The sequence below is a fragment of the Equus caballus genome, chromosome 31 (genome assembly GCF_041296265.1).
Source record: "Equus caballus isolate H_3958 breed thoroughbred chromosome 31, TB-T2T, whole genome shotgun sequence".
NCBI classification, from domain to species: Eukaryota; Metazoa; Chordata; class Mammalia; order Perissodactyla; family Equidae; genus Equus; species Equus caballus.
The window spans coordinates 15,038,130-15,051,710 of record NC_091714.1 but is presented as its reverse complement, the minus strand read 5'-3'; the positions used below and the strand labels follow the sequence as shown (position 1 = coordinate 15,051,710).

General features: G+C 39.5%; 1 protein-coding gene across 41 annotated transcripts in view; it reads right to left on the bottom strand.

Moving 5' to 3' along the window:
- SYNE1 (spectrin repeat containing nuclear envelope protein 1) overlaps positions 1 to 13,581 on the bottom strand; it is a 442,051-nt gene that overhangs the window by 101,154 nt on the left and 327,316 nt on the right. For all 41 annotated transcript variants that reach the window (XM_070256132.1, XM_070256133.1, XM_023632822.2 and 38 more), the window contains 8 exons: positions 10,416 to 10,535; positions 7,857 to 8,057; positions 5,529 to 5,702; positions 4,258 to 4,389; positions 3,383 to 3,579; positions 2,557 to 2,689; positions 2,000 to 2,182; positions 543 to 692 (listed from right to left, as the gene is read on the bottom strand). In XM_070256132.1, the coding sequence (XP_070112233.1) occupies positions 543 to 692; positions 2,000 to 2,182; positions 2,557 to 2,689; positions 3,383 to 3,579; positions 4,258 to 4,389; positions 5,529 to 5,702; positions 7,857 to 8,057; positions 10,416 to 10,535 (1,290 nt within the window). The remainder of the gene's footprint in view (positions 1 to 542; positions 693 to 1,999; positions 2,183 to 2,556; positions 2,690 to 3,382; positions 3,580 to 4,257; positions 4,390 to 5,528; positions 5,703 to 7,856; positions 8,058 to 10,415; positions 10,536 to 13,581) is intronic.

The window sequence follows — 13,581 nt, the reverse complement described above, 5'->3', positions numbered from 1 at the left end:
TATTAAATAGGAATTGACTTTGTAAATATATTAAATTTAAATTTATAAAAATTTGAATTTATTAATATATTGAATATAACTATATATTTTCTAGGTAGAGAATGTAGAATTTGATAAATTGTAGAATCTCACTATAAAAATACTTATAAATTATAGCATTTATTTTTATGATTTCTTAAAATGACACAAAATGCAATCTCACTATAAAAATATTTATAAATTATAGCATTTATTTTTACGATTTCTTAAAATGACACAAAATCCAATCTCACTATAAAAAATATTTATAAATTATAGCATTTATTTTTACGATTTCTTAAAATGACACAAAATCTTATTCAAAATTGTTCCTATTACTGGACAACTTTTCTATGCCTAAAACCAGGAAGCCAGTCTCCTTAGCCGTGTACATCTGTCTGGTCACTATGCCTGAAACATACACTCCAAGACCTGATTCCCATGATTTGAGTTTTTCAGTTCCTTTAAATAAAATTGTCCTAAAATATGAAAAGTTAAAAACAAACAAAAAAATGTTTAATTACCTTATATTTCTGAAGGTATTCATGAATTGCCTTGTAACCTATGGAATTTTTTATATTCTCTTCATCCTTTTGAATAACATTTTCCATGAGAGAAATCCAGGTCATGACCTCAGAAATGGCATGGCGAGAAGGCAGCTTATCCATCTGGAGCTGCCCAAGTAAGAGCAAGAACAAGTTGCAAGTGTTAAAATTCAAACCCAATTTCTGTTAATCTAAAAACCCTACAGTAACTCTTATCAATGTACCAACAGAGATAATACTTCTTAATGACATTTTTGGATCATACCCTCATGAGAAGCTTGAAATTAAACATCAAGCAAACACTTGAACAATCACCGTCATCTTATGTTCACGCGACATCCAATACTATAAACATGCATAAACATTAACTAATTAATCAAAACATCAGCAAGGAGAAAATATTATTTGTATTTTATAGCTAGTTTTATGAGTTAAAAAAAATTTAACTACAAAACATTCAACAGATGTATTTTATTAATTATCTTGTAAAACTGCTGTGTATTATGACTTAGGAATGTTAAAAGAAGAAAGAAAAATACCACGCTACAAACTATCATTTTCTAGATTTTTGGCACTGTAGTATTTATTCCTAAGAGCATGGCCAATTTCCTTGGTCTTTAAAATATACTTAGAATTCTCAATCTTACTTAACATATCATACATTTATGCAGATGCTTATAATGATTTGGAGGAACAAAAGCAGTGGTTTAAAATATTGATGGACTTCTACGTGGTGAAGAAAGATAGAGATGTGAATGTGGGATATTTTCTGCCATCTAGAAATGTCTAGCTCCTGATTAGAACGAATAAGACACTTACACTAAACACATCAATTATACCTTGAACACGGTGATGAATGCCAAAGAGAGATAAAGATAAACTATCTGTGAGGTCAAGGGAGAGAAGCATATTTCCAGATAAGAGAAGTACTTCTCAGAGGAAGATGGGCACAGATGTTAGCTCAGGGCCAGTCTTCCTCAGCAAAAAAGAGGAGGATTGGTGGCAGATGTTAGCTCAGGGCTAATCTTCCTCAAAAAAATAAAAAAGAAAAAAGTAAAAAAAAAAGTCCGTCTCTTCTCTTACTTCTTTTCACTTATTGAATGCCAGTTGCTCTATTGTACATATTGTTATTAAATCTTCACAACTACTCATTGTATGAGGGAGGTGTAGTGATCCATGTAACTCATGAGAAAACAAAGACTTTAAACAAGGCCACACAAGGATTCTAATATACACACATTATAAAGAAGCCCTTGGGAGAAATCACATTTGCAGAATAGTTCACTTCCAACATGCAACACAACGCAAGAGAGAAAAAACAGGATGTTCAAGACAAAGCTGATTTAAATTCGTGAGCAAAAGCAGATTAATGTGCTTTTCCATCTAATTCTGCTTAAATCACTTATTACCAATTAAACCCATGATTATCCCTCTACCTGGTGGAGCTTTTCCTGGACAGCTGGGATGTTCGTCAGCAGGTCAGTCCACTGGCCATCAATGTGTGACAGCTCAGAACGCAGGGCAGCTGTGTCCACTTTCTTTAATCGAAGAAGCTGGTTTCCAGTGCTCAGAACAGACGATTTCAGGGAAGATTTGGCATCCACTTCTTTGGAAAACTCCTAAAAGAAGTAGCAATGTTCAAATCAGGATTAAATGGCCAGATCTTTCATTTAAGGAAAGAGCCCAATTTATTCCATGAACAATTTTTCTTTACATCTTGCAAAGGAGTGATATTAAGCACTTTAGAGGAACACAAAGGCAGCACACCCTTGCCGTGAATGAAAGCCATCAAGGAAGCCATTACTTGAAAACTAAAGAGGCAACACTGAGCCCTCGTATTGTGCGTAATTATTCAACACACATAGTTAACATGGACAAATTCTCCAAAGCTTGGTTTATTAAGTATATCCATTGACAGGTGATTTCTTCTACTCAGGCCTTACCTAAAACCTGAAAACAAATCTAGTCAAATGCTTTAGATTTTTAGGCTTACCAGGAAAGCATTCAGATGATCGCGGACCATTTCCAGTTCTTGTGGGACTGTCACAGATTGTTGAGTCCAAAATTCTAGCCTGTCTTTTGCAGATTGTAGCCAGTGAATTAGATCTGCAGATTCGCTTTGATATCTGTAAGCATGTTAATGAGCCCATTAAGTCAACATCCAGTCCCTACTTTCTGCTAACCCATGTTACTCACCATGCTAATTTTAAAAGGAGACAATAGATTTGGGAGAATAATGCCCTGGGTTGACACTCTTGAATTCTCTTCTCTTAATATTAATACCTTAAGCAAGTCAGTCTCTGAGTTTCAGCTTTCGCATCTCTAAGCTGAAAATAAAAATACCTTTCTCTTACTCCTTCACACTGAGGCTATTTAGAAAATATCAGACAAGTGTTATTAAAAGTTCTTAGAAATAAAGGTGGCATAGAAACAGAGTATCTCATAATGTAAAATCAACCCATCACCTCTCTTGAGTACTTTCCATTGCCCTTGAGAAATTTCACCTTCTCAAACACAGTTTCTCTTCTTTCTCTCCTTCTAAGGTTTCACTGTGACCACCCATGTACAGTCGATAGGCCAGAGAGGATGACAGCTCAAAGGTAAGCTGTATTGAGTAATATCTGCCTTCCTGCCCACTTTTAATTACATGTTCATACAACTATACAAGATTCCAATTGGGGGCTTTATATTTACTTTTATTTTCCAACTATGTGACAAGTTCCTAGAGGGAGCATATCTTTTTCAAGTCCTGTATCCACTAGCCTTATAAATACTCTGCAGCACCAATGTAAAAATTTGCAAAATAGACATTACATTACCTGGTCCAGTGTTTCAATATCGTTTCCAATCTGTGAAGCTCCTTAGACACTTTGTTGGTATTATGTAGCCAGTGTTCTCCAAGTTGATTTAGCTGGCTTTCTAGATCCGAGCAGCTAACGGATATCAGAAGTCGTTTCCCATCATCTAATACCTGATATAATTTGGGCTGGTATTCATTAAGGCTGGATTTCAAATGCTAAAATGATTGAAAATATTTTCACAGTCAAAAGTTTGGATAATGCAATTTTTCTCTTTAAGAATTATAATTTCTCTGGTGCCCATAATGTTCCCAATATCTACTAGTCAAACTTCAACTATTTTACAGCCAAGTAACATTGGAAATTTCGAGATATTTCATCTATAGCTAAGTATAGATGTTCTTTAAGCTTCTTTTTGTAGTAACTTTAGGTGCATTTAAAACTGTCAAACTGCAATTATTTCAAGATTAGTGTGACACCAGCATAAACTACAGAAAATGCTTGGTGAAGGTTGAATTTTCAAAAACAGCCCTCTCTCATTTGAAAGAAAAAAAAAAGGAAAAAAGACTTCTTAATGCTCTATTATAAAACAACAAACTATAATTATTTCAAGATAATGTGACATTGGCACAAACTACAAAAAAATGCTTGATGGAGGCTAAATTTTCAAAAAGAGCTCTCATTAAAAAATGAAAAAAACAAGACCTTTTTATGTTCTATTATAAAACAAACACAAAATCTATCTGCTTTCAACAATGTCAATAGCTTGAAAGAAAAGTAAAAGTACTTAATAAAACATTTGATGGCAAGTTTGTTTAGATTCTGTTAAAACCATGGGAAAGTTTCAAAAGGCAATATGGCAACTTTTCACCTCAAGATGCCATTTGGATGCTGACCTGGTAGAGTGTTGTCCGGTCGATGAGCCTGTCCTCGCTCTCCTCCACTAAACCCACGCTCGGGATGCTGTTTTCCACTGCCTCCAGCTGTCTGCTGAGCTCCTGGTGGTCCTCATCCAGATGGGACCATGTCTAGAAATGCAACATGAGTCTGTCAGCTGAAAGATCCTCATTAAGGAACAGCATTCCTCTTTGTGTGCAAAATATGCACTTGACAAATTCTCCTTAAAGTTATGTTGGTGATGTTTGTGTTGGGGGTTTGCTTTGGGAAGCAAAAAATGGCTTTGAAGCAAATAATCAGATGGTGACCCTGAAAAGCATTGTGAACGAGCTTTAGCATCTGCAACCAACTAACTATATGAGCATGGGCAAGTTATTAAACTTCTCTAGGGTCCAGCCTGGTGGGGCAGCGGATAAGTGCGCACGTTCTGCTTCAGAGGCCACAGTTCACTGATTCGGATTCCGGGTGTGGACGTGGCACCGCTTGGCAAGCCATGCTGTGGCAGGCGTCCCACATATAAAGTAGAGGAAGATGGGCACAGATGTTAGCTCAGGGCCAGTCTTCCTCAGCAAAAAGGGGAGGATTGGCAGGAGATGTTAGCTCAGGGCTAGTCTTTCTCAAAAACAAAAAAAAAACTTCTCTGAACCTCATTTTCAACATTAAAAAATGGGGATAATAATAACTATCCTGTCCATTGTGAGGATGTATGCAGCAAACCTGGAACACAGTAAACATCTGATATGCATGGTTTCATTCTCTACCCGAGTGATGATGATGTGATTTAAGTAAAAGGGATCAGCGTGTTTATATCATGTAGTAAGTAAACTAAACACATTTGCAAATTTAAAAAACCAGACATTTAAGAAATCTGAATATATAGTATAAACAATCTACTAAAATGAACTCTTAAATAACTTACTGCTAAATTCAGATTTTTATTTTACTTAAAATTGGAAGATCTTTTTTTTAATCATTTGAAGTCTTTTTCAAGAATTTATAGCAAAGGTCAGCAGTTTTTCAGTTTGACTATCAAAACCCCTATATCGTCATGCCCAGTCCAAAGTCAGCAGTCCTCGAGCTGACTCACAGTAGAGCACAGCTTTTATCCAAATATAAATAGGAAATACGAGGCGGACAATGTGACACGATGCTGAGTCCGAGAGAGTTTCATGGTCATACGAGGCAAATTGCATGAATAAATACATCTGGGCTTAAGTCTGCTGCCAGTAGGGAGTTTGCTGTCGGGAAGGTGCCACGTCACTAGGCTCACCTCTAGAATGTACTCCAACTCTACACCTCTCTTGTGAGCCCGTTTCAGCACGGCTGAAGCCTGCGCCATCAGGTCTGCATGGAACTGAGTCTCCTGGTGGACTGCAAAGCTGATTATCTTTCTGAAGAGCGTTTCAGTCAAGATCATATGAGACTCCAGGCCCTGAAAGTATTCCTGCAATTTTTCAGGCAGAAAGAGGTCAGCAACTCACTCATATACTACGATAAAAACTGCTTCAAGTGTGAAAGCTGATGGACTCCCTTAAGACGTCAGCAAGAGTGGTCCACCCTGGCTGGCCTCCGCCTTACCTGGGCGCTCACCACATTCTGCAGAGACAGGGGCTTGGGTCTCCTAACTGGCCTCTCTTGTCCCCCCACTCAAGTGCACCTACTGGGCTGCAGATACTGTCCCCAAAACAAAGCCTTTTATATGTGACCAGCTGCTGATAAAGCCCCTCTGCCCTCCGAATTCCTTGGCCCTGTACAATCTGGGTGGACTCTCACTAACCCCACCACACAAACTCACCCCCTTTGTGCCTCAGACACATCAGCTCCCACGGCCCCATCTTTAGCCTCTGATTACATTCGGTACATCCCAAGATATGCTCACTCGACCCATTCACGACTTCCCGTCCTCTATGGCTGGGCTTGAGCCACTTTTCTGAATTCCCAGAGCATTTGTGATGCTTAATACTCACTGCCAAGCACAGCTTGACACATACTGACTGGTATTATATCATTTTAAATTTCCCTCATCTTATACCTACAGACAACAGAATTGTAGGGCCTTGCACAATCCTGCAAATGTGGTTTGAAATGTTACTTTTTATGTGTAAAAGTCCCCAGAGGAGGGAGACAGGGCTTATCATATTTCCTGTTCCCAACATCATGGGTAGAACTGAAGGACTGGGGATTAATAACAATATTTAATGTGTACTCCTTGCTGGGCACTCTATGCACAGTTTACTGACTATTTTAATCCTTAGAACAACCCTGTGAGGTAAGTAGTTTTATTTCTCTTTTACAGGTGAGGACACTGAACACACAGTCGATGTAATGTGCTCAAGGTCACTATAGAACTCCCCCCTCAGAAAACAGTCTGGTCAATAGAAGCTAGAATCATTATTTTTAACTGACAATTATTATATCATCGAATGTTAAACTTGGAAGAGAACTTGGAGGTCATTGAGCCCAATATCCACTGAAAGCTTATATTCCTTTTGCAACTCCATCTCCCCCGATGGCCTTGGACAATCTTCTCAAGGTCAGGAGGGCTGTCTATCCAACGGCAGCCTCCTCCTTTTAGAGTTCTCCATCTATTGAGCTGCATTTCCCTGTTATTTACACACATCGATCCTAACTTCCCCTCTGGAACAACTCAGGATGATATTTTATTGCTACGGTCAAAGGTTTGAGAAAAACCAGCTGTGAACTTTAAAGCAGTGTTTCCAAAGCCAAATGATAAGACTTTAATAAATCACAAAGTTTTGGACAAAAAACTCTGGGAAAAAATAGCAAGAAGTACAACTCCAAAAAAAAAAAAAAATCCACCTTTGTAAGCCACCAGAGAGCTCCATAATGGTAGAATGTTAACCATCTATAACCCAATGGGATTTTTAAAGTTTCCCTCTAGAAAAGTCCCACACTCTGGGAGTTCGAGTTTCTGGACTAGCAAAATTGCTGTTTCTGTAATCATTGCTAAAAATGCCAGTTATTTGTGTGTGCACGTTAAACACGCATTCCTTTGCTAAGGAGGAATGTCTAACCCAAACTTGGTTACAGCACACACCGATGGAGTGACCTCAGCCCTACCAAGTTGGATTATGCATGGTAAGGCTGGTATCCTTTTTAACTTGCAAAATTAGAGGAGCACGTCCTCTATAATTTTTCTGTGCTGCTGAATGCCAGTGGGTTTGAATGCACACTTGTTGGGGGCTGGGCCCATGGCTGAGTCGTTAAGCTCAGGTGTTCTGCTTCGGCGGCCTGGGATTCGCTGGTTTGGATCCTGGGGGCAGACTGGCACCACTCATCAAGCCATGCTGTGGAGGCATCCCACATAGAAGAAGCTACAACTAGAATACACAACTATGTACTGGGGGACTTTTGGGGGGGGGGGGGTAAGGGGGAAGATTGGCAACAGATGTTAGCACAGGGCCAATCTTCCTAAAGAAAAAAAAAATACACATTTGTCAACCATTTTAATGAGTAACTTATGCAAGTAGGGACTCACAAAAGATTGATAATATTAGGTTTTACTACATATGCATCAGTGAATGAGAATATGCTTTCACAATGACATTTTCTTCCTTTTTTTTTTTTTTTTTTTTACCTTGTGTTTGTCAAGTAGTTGTTGGATTTCTTCTTTGGAAGACACGATAATCTTCTGATTGCCTGCCATCTTCTCTCGCCCGGTTTCTAGCAGGTCGGCCAGATCTTGCAGGGCTCGTTCATACTGACTCTTGAGTGCAAGATTCTGGTTCAGACCAGTCCGCCGGGAGCCAATGGTCATCATCAGTTCATCATACATGTCCTAAGAAACAGACAGAGATACTCACTCTCAACTCATATTTTGGCTCCTCTCTAAGAGCATATTACCTACCAAACCTACAGCCCAACCAAGGATGCTCCTTCAGGCATCTGACCTACACAAGGCCCTGCAGATAGGTCACCTCACTGTCTTTCCTAGGAGCCTCACTTTGAAAACTTCTTTCAAAATAGATAAACTAAGGGGTCGGCCCAGTGGTGTAGTAATTAAGTTCGCCTGCTCCGCTTCGGCGTCCTGGGGTTCACAGGTTTGGATCCCAGGCATAGACCTAGCACTGCTCATCAAGCCACACTGTGGTGGCATCCCACAAAAAATAGAGGAGGATTGGCACGGATGTTAGCTCAACGACCATCTTCCTCACACAAAAAAAAGATAAGCTAAACATTTTAACATTCTAAAGAATATGCCAAAATGTCACCTACACGTGACATGAGGTAGACTTGACAACTGTCCTCTCAGGATGTCAAGAGTTTATGCTGAGATGTGGAGTTAAAATGTTGAAAAATTGTTCATCTGGCTGAAGGAAATGTCACAGAAAACGTAATTCTAATTTTCATAATGTTCTCAATGTTTACATAATTCTAGAGTAACTGAATATAGTATCCTTCATATTTTGTCTGTTAAATAATAATCAGAGTTTGGACTATTCCTCATATAAAGAGCTAGAGAAATTGAGGAGTTTAATGTGAGCAAAAAGACTTTATGACCTAAAAAGGTAATGTTTTTGCCAAATGTGGTGGAGTAAATAAATAACTATTTAAACTGGAAAGACTTTTTAGGAGATGATGATACACCAAACACAAAATTTATTTGAGCCATATGGACCTGATTAACATATCATATTCATGTTTAGCGGGCCAAAATGGCTCAATCTGGAAAAGTTCAACTTTAATGCCTATTTACAACTATGACGTTTGACTCTTACACCTGACATTTAAGCTCTGTCAGAAAACTGTCTAAAAGGGACAGAGTGGGGGCAGTGGACTCATGACATGATGACATGTTAGATAATGGAATGAGACAGTTAAAATAAAAATGCTCTTTTTAAAACAGAGCTATTTTATTTTCTCTAAAGGAAGAACTTGTGACCCTGAGCTGGACTCACACTATTAATCCCTCCAGAGCTCTATAAGAAGGCATAATAAGGAAAACTTATTGGGTGTGTGTCCTGTACACAATTTTTTCTTAATATAACTTAACTATATTGCCTATCAAATGCTAAATTTTACTGGTCTAATATTCCAGTATCTCCCTACCACTCAAATATCAGATTTTGTCTAGGTGCCAGATCTAGGAAAGCAAATCAACCCAAAGTTATTCTGTACTCCTGAAGGACACCAGGAAGTCTATTTGGATGTCAGCTACCTTCTAGTTTAATTTTTTTCATTCTGGAATTGAAACAATGTCTGTCTTCCATTCAAACAGGTATGAAAGATAAACTATGCTTTTGAACACCTGAGAAAAACCACTTTCTATAAAGTATTAGCTTGAGTATTTTTTCTTTAAAAGAATTTTGGGGCTACAGTACAATACAGGGTAGGGTTAAAGGTAAAACCACAGTACCCAAAGGGTGTCACCTGTGCTATCACCCATGCTTTTAAACTTAGATTTAATACCTAACCTAACTGCAGTGTTGACCTTCCCAGGAAATGTATCTTCATCAAGCAGTCTGGAATCTTCTGGTCAGCACCAACAAGGTACTCTGTCACGTGGGCCCTCTCCACTCTCCAGACGGAGCAAAGGTGATCGGCATGACACATCCCTTGGCAGTTCCTTTCTCCCCAGAGAAGATGTCCACACCCCAAATAATCCTTTCTTGCCTTTTGCTAATAACCTCCTTGTCCCACTCTCCTTCCTATAAAAACTTTCCATTTTGTATTACCCCTCAGGGTATATCTCTACTTACTAGAGTGGGTGCAGCCCCATTCATGAATCCCTTGATAAAGGCAATTAGATATTTACTAGGTTGACTTTTGTTTTTTCACAGTAGATATCCCTCTTTTAATTTTTCTAGGTTGGATTGCTAATTATTATATTTTCTAGAGTAGAAAACAATATGCCACAACAGAACTATACCACAATGCTTAGCCATCAGAATAATAATAAAGTAAATGTCAGGGGAAAAAAAGGATCTTAGAAGAATGAGAATACAGTTTATTTTATGGCACGAAATATGGTAAAAGTTTCAGAAAATTTTCTATGAGTTACTTGGAAGGAAGATTAGGACCTACATGACATGAATTTTATAAAGAAAAACCAGAAAAGGAGAGAAAATAATTTTGTCTTGCCACTTCTAGTTAGGATGTATCATTGAAGCTGAACGCTATTGGTAGAAAATCATACCTGGAGTTTGGAAAGCTCTTGCATGGAAGGTTGCTCAATCTGCAACTTGTCACCACGCCTCTTTAACTCAATGATTCCTGCGTCCAATTCCTTGAGCCCATCTTCAGCCTGTTGTATTGCCTATGGAAGAATTACAACGTTTCATTAAAACTCTCCCCAACAATTGCCCACACATAATGTGATTCTCATGCCTCTATATTTGTTCCTCTTCTCTCCACATAAGATATTTTCAATGCCTACGAAATGAGTCATTTCCACAGAACATTAAAAACCATGGTCATCTACTACACGGAAAAGGGAAGAAGGCCCTTATTAAGATCAGCTATATTAACGCTGAGGAGGTAGGAGGGACTTCGCACAGGGCGCCAGGAGAACAATGGCTTCCTTGAATAAATAAGGGAATTCATGAATAGCACACCTGAAAAGAAGCACGATTTAGGACAGAGTTAAAAAAAAGGGATTTGTCTAAGATTTTCTAGGGGATCGTGTTTTGATTTCCTGAAATGCAGTTTTGAGCATCTTTGCAGAGAGATTCTGTGAGGCAAGAGGAAAATATGTTACAACATAGTCAGGGAAAGCCTACTCTTTGTTTAGTAGAAGACCAAGCAATCAATAAGTATGGAGGTGGCTGCTAGTGCTAAGCCTTGGCCTCCCAGAGTGAGGTCTGTAGACGCAGAACAAGAGCTCATCTTGGTCTTCAAGCTTACTGTTAGGCTGACTCAGAGCTGGAGGAAAACAAAAGAAGGCTGAACACAATTAGGCGCTAAACTTGATGCGACTCATCCCAGAGAGAAGACTCTGGAGAAGGGAGATACCAGTGAATCCCGGAGCAGTCGAAGCAGGCTTTGAGAAGAGACGCAACCTCAGTTGCCCTTGAAGGATGAAAAGAACGTGGACTCCAGATGGCAGATGAAACACGTGTCCTATTTTCTCTTTCCCGCATCCCCACTACAACCACAGCAAAGATTTTGTTTGCTTGTTTTTGTTGGGTTCCCCCCACACCCATAAATCCACAAGGACATGAAAACAAGAAAGAAGACAACAGGAACAAAGTTTTTAAAGCTAGAAATCAGAAGGATACATGAGAACTGACTTCGGGATTCTGAGAAAGCTGAATCCTAAACCAGCAGGGGATCAACACCACCAAATTTACAACAGGGATCTCTAACTCTCCATGAAGAGGGGTGGGGTGCTAAAGAAGGAAGGTTGGTGAAAAGCTGCTTAAAAAGCAGTTAAATTCCCACATCCCCTTCCTCATTCCACACTGCCCCTTTCTTTCCTCGGTGAAGGATTGAAAATTTATTTTTCTGGAGAATATAAAACAGTCTGTGGACTGAGGGGCACCAGACACAGTTGCAGGCTTGAGTAGTTGACTGAAAACAGGAGAATAAAGTGACTGAATGATCACAGAATGCTGAACGTGGAGCTCCTATGTTCTAGAGTGCTGAACCACGTCTCTACTCTCCAGACAAGAGAGGGGAGAAAATATGAAAAGATTGATAGAAAACATCTAAAAATTTGACATGAGGATTCTCCAACAAATAGCCCACATAGATCTTCCTCCAATAAATCTCAAAATTCTCAAGCCCCATCCACACACCAAGTGCCTATTCAGCTGCTTAGTCCTCCAACCTCAATGTGAAGGACGACAAAGGATTTCCATGTGTCTGAGAAAACCCTCTAGCATGAAATATAGAGACCAAAATAAGCAAACAAATAAAAGCAACTCCGAGGGAAACAGAGATTATAAAGGAAAAAAAATTCAACCAAAAAAATCATTACTATACCCAGAGAGATGGCAAAAGATAACGTATCTATTTAAACAAGAACAGGATGCTACAAAAAAAGGATCATTCAAAGCACCAAAATGAGTTCTGGGAAAATTAAACACATGAGAGCAGAAATGCACAACTCAGAAGAAGACTTCGGAATTGAAGTCAAGGAAATCTCCAGAAAGCAGAGCAAAAAGACACAGAGAGAAATGTCACCTAAGAAGAAAATTAGAGGACTGAAACAGAATATCCAACTTTTGCCTAAAAGGAGTTCGGGAAAGGGAGACAGATAAAATGAAGGAATGAAAAATATTAAATAAATTATCAGAAAATGTTCCAGAATGGAAAGATGAGAGCTGCCAAATCAAAAAAGTCCACTGAGGGGCCGGCCCAGTGGTACAGCAGTGAAGTTCGCACGTTCTGCTTAGGCGGCCTGGGGTTCGCCAGTTTGGATTCCGGGTGCAGACATGGCAACAGTTGGCAAGCCATGCTGTGGTAGGCATCCCACATATAAAGCAGAGGAGGATGGGCATGGATGTTAGCTCAGGGCCAGTTTTCCTCAGCAAAAAGAGGAGGATTGGCGGCAGCTGTTACCTCAGGGCTAATCGTCCTCAAAAGAAAAAAAAAGTCCATTGAGCTCCCAGTCCAGTGGACTAAATAGACCCTCCCCAAGGCATGCCATTGGGAAAGTTCAGACCACTGGGGACCTTTGGGACTTAGGATTTTAGATTCCTCAAGCCAACACAGGAAGCTAGAAAACAATGAAGCAAAACCCTCAAAACTCTAAAAGAGGGGTCCAGCCTCGTGGCATAGCAGTTAAGTTCCCGTGTTCTGCTTCAGTGGCCCAGGGTTCATAGTTTCAGAATCCAGGTGTGGACCTAGCACCACTCGTTGAGCCACACTGTGGTGGCATCCAACATAAAACAGACAAGGACTGACATGGATGTTAACTCAGTGACAGTCTTCCTCAAGCAAGAAGAGGAAGATTAGCAACAGATGTTAGCTCAGGGCCAATCTCCCTCACAAAAAAACAAAAAACTCTAAAAGAAAATGATTTCCAACCAAGAATTTTATAAAGAGCCCAGCTATCGACAAAATGTGAGCACAGCATCGGAACATTTTCAGACATGTAAAATATTGAAAAATATTCCTCTCATGCATCCTTTCTTAGTAAGGATATGCCCTAACAAAACAAGGAAGCAAGACAATAAAGACTTGAGATTGAGACTCAGAAAAGAGAAGCTCCAACAAAGGGAAAGTGAAGGAAATTCTCAGAACGGTAGTAGAGATCTCTGAAGACAGCTGTGCCCCAGGCTCACGGGCCGCAGGTCTGCTCTAGCTCAGAATGACACGACTCACAAGATGAACATAACTGAGGGGCGTCATCCCCTTGC